Here is a 9712-nt window from a genome sequence, read left to right on the forward strand (position 1 = left end):
GTGATAAGAAGAAAAGGTGGCATGGTTTATTTGTTCTTTCACTTTATACATGCCAGGGCCTCCTTTACCTGGGTAGAATTTATTTCCCAGGAAGAGCCAAAGACTTAGTGAATCCATTTATGTGTCTCATAGCTCTCAGCCCATTTCAGAGGTCAAAGTTTTGATTAAGATTTATGTTTATGCTACAAGAAATCCTTATATCATATTACACCAAATCTTCACAAGTTTAGCTCCTTCTCAGCTCAGTGTTCTAATTGATTGTATCTAATAGATGAGCTTCATCTAGACACATGGACTAGTCATCCACATTTACATTTTCTGGGACACTCTCCTCCCATTCATCTGATTCTATACTGATGAGATTGAAAGGTTGTAAGTGGCATTTTTTTGTTTGTTTGTTTTTTCGAGACAGGGTTTTTTTTGTGTAGTTTTGGTGCCTGTCCTGGATCTTGCTCTGTAGACCACGCTGGCCTTGAACTGACAGAGATCCACCTGGCTCTGCCTCCTGAATACTGAGATTAAAGGCATGCACCACCACCCGGCTCTTGAAATTTTAGTGAATTTTCTGACTTTTGAAAACATTCTCCATGCTCAGCAATAAACAGGTAACAATCACTGAGTGATAGATAAATTCCATATATCAACTGCTCAGCTACTCAGCAGGGACAGTGGAAGCCTCAGCTATCTGTGAGGGAATGTCTCAAGAATGTGGGAGTGGAAAAGAGTGTGTGCTAAGTTCTGAGCTCCCAATTGACTCTGATCCCCATAAATATTATCATGTCCTTCCCATGCTAGAGTAGTTAATCCATTTATCTGTCTCATAGAAACTTGCAAAAGATATAGCATCAATTTGCCCTCATGGTATCCCTGGCAGTTAGAAAATGTGAAACTGACCAATTCTTGGCCAATTTGATGTACTATCATAGTTCGAATTAGAGGTAGTGATGCAAAGCATATGTGAACAGATCTGGTAATATCTGGTTTTCAGACTGTCACTCCCAGTGTTGGTGGAGTTCAGAGATTACAAAAATGTTCTCAGAAGTCTCCTTCTAGGCTATGACTTCGAGTGTTTGGATTTGGATTACATGGTCTCTCCTATTCTTGTCTATTTTTAGAATCTGACGCCCAGACCTTGAGAATTTATGAGCTCTATATAGCCCATTAGAAGGAATCGCTCAATGACAGAAATAGATAAGATCTACATGAACAACCTGGACGTGAGTGCGGGTAAAAAGGGGCAAGGTTTGAGGGAAAGAGAGCTTAGGGGAGCAGGAGATCTCAGCTGGATCAAGAACAGAGAGGGAGAACAAGAAATAAGAGACCATGATAATGAAGACCACATGAGAATAGGAAGAAGCAAAGTGCTAGAGAGGTCCACAGAAATCCACAAAAATACCACAAAGATAGACTACTGGCAATGAGTGAGAGAAAGCCCAAACTGACCTACTCTGGTGATAAGATGGCCAGACACCCTAATTGTCGTGCTAGAAACCTCATCCAATGACTGAGGGAACCAGATGCAGAGATCCACGGCCAGGCCCCAGGTGGTGCTTCAGGAGTCCAGTTGGCGAGAAAGAGGAGGGTTTGTATAAGCGAGAATTGTTGAGACCAAGATTGGAAAAAGCACAGGGACAAATAGCCAAACTAATGGAAACACATGAACTATGAACCAATAGCTGAGGAGCCCCCAATTGGATCAGGCCCTCCTGATAAGTGAGACAGTTGATTAGCTTGAACTGTTTGGGAGGCATCCAGGCAGTGGGACCGGGACCTGTATTCAGTGCCTGAGCTGGCTGTTTGGAACCTGGGGCTTATGCAGGGACACTTAGCTCAGCCTAGGAGGAGGGAACTGGACCTGCCTGAACTGAATCTACCAGGTTGAACTCAATCCCCAGGGGAGTCTTTGCCCTAGAGGAGATGGGAATGGGGGGTGGCTTGGGGGAAGGTGGGGTGGGAGTGGGAGGGGGAAGGACAAGGGAATCCATGGCTGATATGTAAAATTAAATTAAATTATATAAAAAAGAAGCTAATCTCCCCACAAATCAGTCAGAATCACTTTATGAACACAGAAAATCACAATTCTTTGTTGAATCACAGGCCTGTGGATCATCCTTAATCTCAATGAAACCCCATGCTGGTGTTTTACACTAAGTACATGGTGATTCCCTTTGTTTTCTGTACCCCGGGCTTAAGAAATGCTTTATAACAATATCTGATGAGAAAATCTTTGATATGTATTCAATTTAGGTATTTCTAGAACACTTATCTTTTATTTTTTTTTATTTTTTTTAGTGCCAGAAGTTGAAGCTAGGATCTAGTGCATGCTAAACAAGTGTCCTACTGCCAACTTACAAACCCAGTCCTTCTTTTACTTATTTTGACACAGGGTCTAAGCTGCTCAGGACAGTCTTAGACTCTATACCCCAGGCATGCTTTGAACATCCAGTCCTCCTGACTCAGCCTTTCTGGGGTATTCTAAAGGAAGCAAATTTATAAAGGACACAATGATTTTCCCAGTATGATAGTTAAGATTCGTTGTCTGAGGTTTGAGCCAGAAAGAAGGGTTATAGTCTTTTCACCCATTTCCTGAAGGCTTCCTTGACATCTCCATTCCTCAGGCTGTAGATGAAGGGGTTCAGCATAGGAGTCACGACTGTGTACAGGACTGTCACAATGCGACCTTTGGTCACTGAGTAGCTGGAAAGGGGCCGGAAATAGACCCACGTGAGGGTGCCGTAGAATATGGCCACCACAGTGAGGTGGGAGCCACAGGTAGAAAAGGCTTTCCACTTTCCACTGGCAGAGGGGATCTGGAGGACTGCTGAGATGATGAAGGCATAGGAGGCGATGATGAAGACCAGAGCTGCATTGATGATTATCGCTCCTTCTGTATGAATCATCAAGGTGTTGAGCTGGGTGCTGGTGCAGGAGATCTTCATCAGAGGATAGAGGTCACAGAAGAAGTGAGGGATCCTGTTATCTGCACAAAAGATCAGTCGACCCATGAGGAGGGTGTGGAGCAGGGCATGAAGGTGGGAGAGGACATGGCATAGAGCCACCATCTGTGCACACAGCCTTCCAGTCAGCACTGTGGGGTAGTGGAGAGGATGACAGATCGCCATGTACCTGTCATAGGCCATCACAGCCAGGAGGAAGTTTTCCATGGCTGCAAAGCAAATGAAGAAATAAGTTTGGGCTAAACAGCCCATGTAGGAAATGACCTTTGTAGAGGAGAAAATATTCTGTAGCATTTTTGGAACTGTGGTAGAGGTGAAGCAGATATCTGCCAAGGCCAGATTACTGAGAAAGACATACATGGGAGTGTGAAGATGTGGAGCAGAGACAATGAGTGTGATGATGAAAAAATTGCCAGAAATGTTGATTATGTACATGAGTAAAAAGAGAAGGAAGAGAGGAATCTGTTCATCTGGGTGAGTAGAGATGCCCAAGAGAACGAAGTGTGACACACTGGTCCAGCTGTTGTTGTCCATCTGTCACCATAAGAATGGAAATATGAGCAGGCTGTTGAGGAACACTCACTGCTGCACCCCAGTACAAAATACTCATAGTTCTGATAAAAGGATTGGGTGCTTAACAATTTTTCATTACCTTTAACACTGTCACTGTCACTATCGCTAACACTTACAGAGTATTTTCCTTGAATCAGGGACTTTGATTCTATCATATTTAAATATTACAATTACCTTATGAAGTAATTATCACCATGATTATTATGTGTTTCACAGATTAGAAGGCATAGAAAATTTAAGCTCATAAAGGACACATTTCAGTTTACATCATGTTTATTGGGATCCAAAGGTTATGGTGTTAAACACTATATGGTATCATTCTCCAAACTGAAGCTAAAGCCAAGCTACCTTATTCCTGACAGGAGTCTTAAGGATGGCTACACATCCAAGGAACCTACCTGCTGAAAGGAATGCCAGAGTTCTAGGGCCTGTGTACAGGGGCAGCCTGCTCGTGCCCAAAGATCTCTCTCAAATAGTATAAATTGTTTTATAAGAATGAGTTTCCATCTTCATAATTCCATGTACCTTTTCTCTAAATGGCTGTCTTTAGCTGGTTTTATGCTTTATCCTGCCTCATATCTAACAAAAGAAAGACAAACAATAACAGGACTGAGGCTAACTTTACACGCTTACACTAGTAATAAATATTACTAATTTTTGAATGCATAAGCTAGATTGAAAAAAATAAAGCACATTGTTCCATTTGATGTCTTGGTATATGTTTTTCTTATAGCCCATCGCACAAGTTGTAGAATCAGGGAATTCAACCAACCATGGATACTTGAAAAATATTTCCAGAAAGAAAAACATAGGATTTTGCTGCATGAGGAATACTACAAATTCATCCATGTGAAATGAAGCATAGGTGGTGGATTAGATATTATAAGCAATCCTGAGACAACTTAGTGTGTGCAAGAGGATGCACAGAGTTTCTATGCAAATACTACACCATTGTACAACTAAAGATTTTGGCACCTTATAGATCCTGGAACCAATGAACAATTGTATCTGTTTATTATTAAAAAATTATAACATACTATTATCAGATATTAATATTTTATAGAGATCAAACACAGATGAAAATTGGCGATTCTATGTAGTTGAAGCTAATAATATATAATTTGTCACTAATAACTGTTACAATAACTCAATTCAGATGAAAATTTTTTCTGATTATTTCTAACAAAATTTTATGGTCACAAGAAGCTAAAATAACTTTAATTTTATGTCCTTTATTATAGAACGTAAGATAGGTAATTATAAAGGATTTCTATTCAAAAAGTAATTACAATGAGATAAAATGTGTATGGAGAATGAAAGTACATGTTTAAACAAAAAAAACAATAGAACTCACACTTTTAATGGTGATCTTGTTATTGCATTTAAAGATGCATGGTGATCATTATTCTGTTATAACTGAAGATGTTGAAGCTCACAGAATTCATCGAGATTTGTAACATGTTTAATGGTGTCTGATCACAAAGCCTATACTCCCAACTACTGGTATTATTCCCCCACTTAAACTTTCCCTCTTAACTCCTATTTACACTTCTCAGTTTTCTTTTACATTGTGCTGCCTTATATGTTAGCTAGTTCACATATATATGTGCATATTCATGTGTGTGATTGTATATATGTGTGCGTGTGTATGTATATATACATACATTCACACACACACACACATATGTTTAAGCCTCACTATAAAGCTAAGTTCTATACTTGTTTCTGCTTTTATTTTTTTAATTAACTTAATACTTTGCGGTTTTCACATCAGGCATCCTGACCCGTCCATCTCCCTATCCTCCCCTCATCTGCTCTTTGCCCTTGCAACCTCCCCCACAAAATAAAACAAAATTTAAAAAGAAAAAACAAAAACCAAATCAAACAAATTTTTTTTAAAAAAAAGCAAAAGAAGAAAGAAGAGAAAAAAAGAAAGAAAAATAAGAATGTCGTCATGGAGGCTGTGGTGTGGCTCCACCCTTTAGTCCTTTCGTCTTCATTTGCAAGTGTTCATTGCCAGGAGTCATTGGTCTGGTTGAGGCCTCTGTCCTCTGTCGCACCATGGACAGTGGGCTTTCACCGGGGCTCCCCCCTCCCCCGCCCCTACAGGACTTCCTGCTGCTTTCTTCTGTCCTGGAGATCCTGTAGTTCTGGATCTGTAGGTTCCTGCTCTAACTGTTCACAGACTAGGTGGATGTTGGGGTGGGCACTTAGAGCCCAGGTCCTGGGTGTCAGCAGGCCAGCTTTCCACCATTGGCACCACCCCCACCACCTCACCCCCTCCTTGCACACTTTCCAGCATGGCCTCAACCAACCCACCCACAGCAGCCTGCTGCAAGAAGCAGGGCCAGTTCTGCTGTCAGGCCCTCCGGTTCCGGCTCACCCACACACCACCAGGGCCCTCTCCACTGTGTTGCCCAGGCGAGTTGCAGAGCCCTCTCTCCCAATTGCTGTAGGGGGAATACAGGGAAGGCGGGGTCAGATCTGTTCTCATGCCCTCAGGTCTAACTGCAGAGTCTGCTGTCCAGTGTGCTGCAGATGGTGAGGGACAAAGGTTAGTCCTTTAGGTCCTGTGACCCCAGAGCCAGCTCTCTTGCCTACCGCAGATAGCAAGGGGCAGGTAGCAAGAAGGACGAGGTGGGGAGGGCATCTTTTCACCACAAGACAGGCGAAAGGGAGTGGGGTCAACTCTCCTGCTCTCACTCCCTCAAGTTGAGCTCACCTGTATCTAGCCAACATGGTCAGCTCTAGTGTGTTGCCCAGGCGGCATGCAGGACTAGCTCTTCTGAGTGCTGCAGCTGATGAGAGACAGGGCTAGTTCTCCAACTCTCGTGATCCCAGGGCCAGCCAGCCAGCTCTCTTGCCACCTCAGGTAACAAGGGGTGTCATCTTTCCCTCACCCATGCCACCACGTGGCAGAAGCGGAGGGGGGAGGGCGTCAGCTCTGCTGCCCTCATGCCCTCAGAGCGGGCTCACCAGCGTCCCCAACAACAGGGTCAGCCGTGTTTCTGTTTTTAAATCCATGCTATTGAGGGTGAGAGCAAGCGTTTAGTTATGTTCCCTAAGGTCACATTGAATAGGGTTGGAGGCAGGCAGAAGGGAAGAATGTGGAGTGGCTGAGGAGGTGGGAAGCCAAGAATCTTGCTTTTCAATGGGGTACAGATAAACAAACAGCAATGTGGCTTGTAAGGATGAATCCAGGAAATAGGACACGTGGATTTGATCCCACCTCTGTCAGGAAAATACTCTGAGACCTGAGGAAAAGCACCTGTTTTCCTCTTCTGGGAAATGGAGGTAATGCCTGTTGGCATTAAGAAGCTTTATACAATCTATAGACATAGAGGTTCCTTAAAAATCCTACAAACCAAGCCGGGCGTTGGTGGCGCACGCCTTTAATCCCAGCACTCGGGAGGCAGAGGCAGGTGGATCTCTGTGAGTTCGAGGCCAGCCTGGGCTACCAAGTGAGCTCCAGGAAAGGCACAAAGCTACACAGAGAAACCCTGTCTCGAAAAAACCAAAAAAAAAAAAAAAAAAAAAAAAAAAGAAAAACAAAATTTAAAAAAAAGCCGGGCGTTGGTGGCGCACGCCTTTAATCCCAGCACTCGGGAGGCAGAGCTAGGCGGATCTCTGTGAGTTCGAGGCCAGCCTGGGCTACCAAGTGAGCTCCAGGAAAGGTGCAAAGCTACACAGAGAAACCCTGTCTCGAAAAACCAAAAAAAAAAAAAAAAAAAAAATCCTACAAACCAGCGTGAAGCTGTCTATTATAATCCCCACGGGAACTCCGCTCACAAAACCGATCACTATTGCTTCTGCCACTCCATCCACACTGCCCTTTGCAAACAGAGGAGGCATTTGCATACCATAACATAACCTGTTCTCTGAGTTTCCCTGTTTCATTATTAAGACCCAGGAGTGGGAAGAAAGGACTGGACTGATTGTTAAAGAGAAGTCAATGTGGACAGCCATGTGCAAGCATAACTTCTAGGTTGCCCAACCCAGTTTACACGTAGACATCTCAAATAGTTGAAGTTTTCTGGAATTTTTAAAGCTAGTTTTCTGACTCAGCAAAACTTCCATGGAAATCTCAGCTCTGTAAATCATCTCCTCTCCTGTGGGAGGTTTTTGTGAAGTAAGTGCACAGAGACAGCAGCACAGATGAGAATAACGGAGGGAAGACGGAAAAAGAAGGGAGATGACAGTAAAAAGGAAGACTTCACAGTACTTACGTTATTACCCAAATGATCAGTTCCTGTGGGCTTTGCTGAGGGGCTGGTGCAAGAGTTGCCTGGTGTGCCCACAAACTGCACTGCGTGATGGTGTGCAGCCCTCTGTGAGTTTACATCACTTTACTGTGCACTCTCAGCTAGACTGGAATGGACTGGACCTGGTACTTCATCTCTCCTTGGCTGTGTTTTGTCATTGTGTTTTGTTTTGACAGATGAACAGAGGCAACCACTCAGGGAAGGTTGAGAAAGTGATCCAGAATAAAAGAAAGAAAAGCATCAGGCAGGAGTGGGAGGGCTCCTGGGGTGCCAGACTGGACTCCAGGGACTTATGCTTGGTGGAGGACAGGACTGGAAGTGCTGGGAGCTGAGGTTTTTTATCACAGGCCTCTGTATGGATCCCACGGTTCTCACTGGCAGGGAGTCCCAAGTGTGTCACTGTCCAGACTTGCTGCTCTCTTGGGGAAGTGGGACCAATAAGGTATTGTTTGTAACGATGCTGTTGTGGTGACTTGGTCCCAGGAGCCCTAAGGAAGAGGCCCACAGAAACTCAGACATGGTCAAGGCAGAAGTGGTATCTCCCTTTTCTACATCCTTTGAGATGCAGCCTCTTGTTTTGCTTTCACTTAAGTAACAAACACATTTTAGAAAAAGAATCAACAGTAAAACACACAACAAGAAAAAAGTGAGCCTGTTTCTACCTTCCATATTCATTCTAAGGGTAACACTGAGAAGGGCAAGTAAATACAAAATCCCACTCTTAACCCAGAAGCTATTTGCAGTTGATACCTGTTTGGAAAGGGGAAAATGAGTAAGTGCCACTGAGTGTATCAACCATGCTCGAGGGCAGGCCCCATTCCCAGGAGCAGCTGGCCAACACAAAATGAACTTCATGGGGTTTTTTTGTAAGTGTGTGTGTGTGTGTGTGTGCATTTTTGTTTCATTTTGTTTTGTTTTGGTATCTTTTGTCTTATTGGTGCCTTGTTTTCATGTTTTGATTTTTGTTTTGGGGTTTTGTTTTGAGAGGGGGGAAGAGGGAGGGGGAGAGAGAGAGAATATGAGAATGAAGTTGGGAGGGAATGAGGGAAGAAGACCTGGGAGATGTTGGGAGAGGTGAAAGAATATGATCAAAATATATTATATGAAAAAATTAAATAAAAAAGGAGAGAAAATGAAGGTTCAAAATTTAAAATCAGAAACAGTATATATTTGTGGAAGAAATAGAAAAATTAGATAGTTGTTTAGCCATTTTTTTATTGAAGTATCATTGTCATAAGTGTCTTGAAAAAAGAAATGTTGGATGTTAAAAAATATTAAACACAAGTACCTAACCTGATTCTGCCAAAATTCTTAGTTTGTTCAGAGTGCTAAAAACAAAAGCCAAAGCCAGTAGTTGATGGACCCCAGAAGTTTATTTCTTATTGATTTGGAGCTGGGGGCTCCAAGGATCAAGATGTTGGCAGATTCCATGCCTGGTGACCTGCTTTCTGACTCTTAAGTCACACCTGCACCTTCTTTCTGTGTCCTCGCATCATGAAAGTGGCAGCGCAGCTCTCTGGGGACAGTTTTGTAAGAACCTGAATCTTAATCATGAAAACTCCTTACTCCTAATCCACTCAACCTTCTAAAACCACCAAGACAAAAATCAAGGGGAATGTGGAATACGAGCATTCAGACCATGGCATTCTGTCCATCTGTCCGTCCCAATATTCATGTTCTTAAGTATATTCTGTCTCAATAGCCCAGAATCTAGAATAGTATCCTAAATATCATCTAAGAGCTGGAGGAATGACTGAGTGGTTAAAAGCACTTGTTGCTCTTGCAGAGGACCAGGGTTCAGTTCCCAGCACCTATCTGGTGGCTCACAACCATCTGTGACTCCAGTTCTAGGGCCTCTGATACTATCTCCTGCAGGCAAAACACTCACTGACAAAATAAAAAGTATTTTAAAAACTTTTA

At 43.0% G+C, this 9712-nt stretch overlaps 1 protein-coding gene across 1 annotated transcript; it reads right to left on the bottom strand.

Annotated features, from left to right (window-relative positions):
• Positions 1 to 2564: 2564 nt before the first annotated feature.
• LOC102927806 (olfactory receptor 1Q1-like) lies at positions 2565 to 3491 on the bottom strand. The gene has a single exon (XM_006996833.2). It carries the CDS (start codon positions 3489 to 3491, stop codon positions 2565 to 2567), a length of 927 nt encoding a protein of 308 aa, XP_006996895.1.
• Positions 3492 to 9712: the final 6221 nt, after the last annotated feature.

Source organism: Peromyscus maniculatus, chromosome 4 (genome assembly GCF_049852395.1).
Source record: "Peromyscus maniculatus bairdii isolate BWxNUB_F1_BW_parent chromosome 4, HU_Pman_BW_mat_3.1, whole genome shotgun sequence".
Lineage (NCBI taxonomy): Eukaryota > Metazoa > Chordata > Mammalia > Rodentia > Cricetidae > Peromyscus > Peromyscus maniculatus.

What these genes read in the sequence shown, in the direction of transcription:
- LOC102927806 (XM_006996833.2), bottom strand. Translation starts at nt 3,491, where the DNA reads ATGGACAACAACAGCTGGACCAGTGTGTCACACTTCGTTCTCTTGGGC.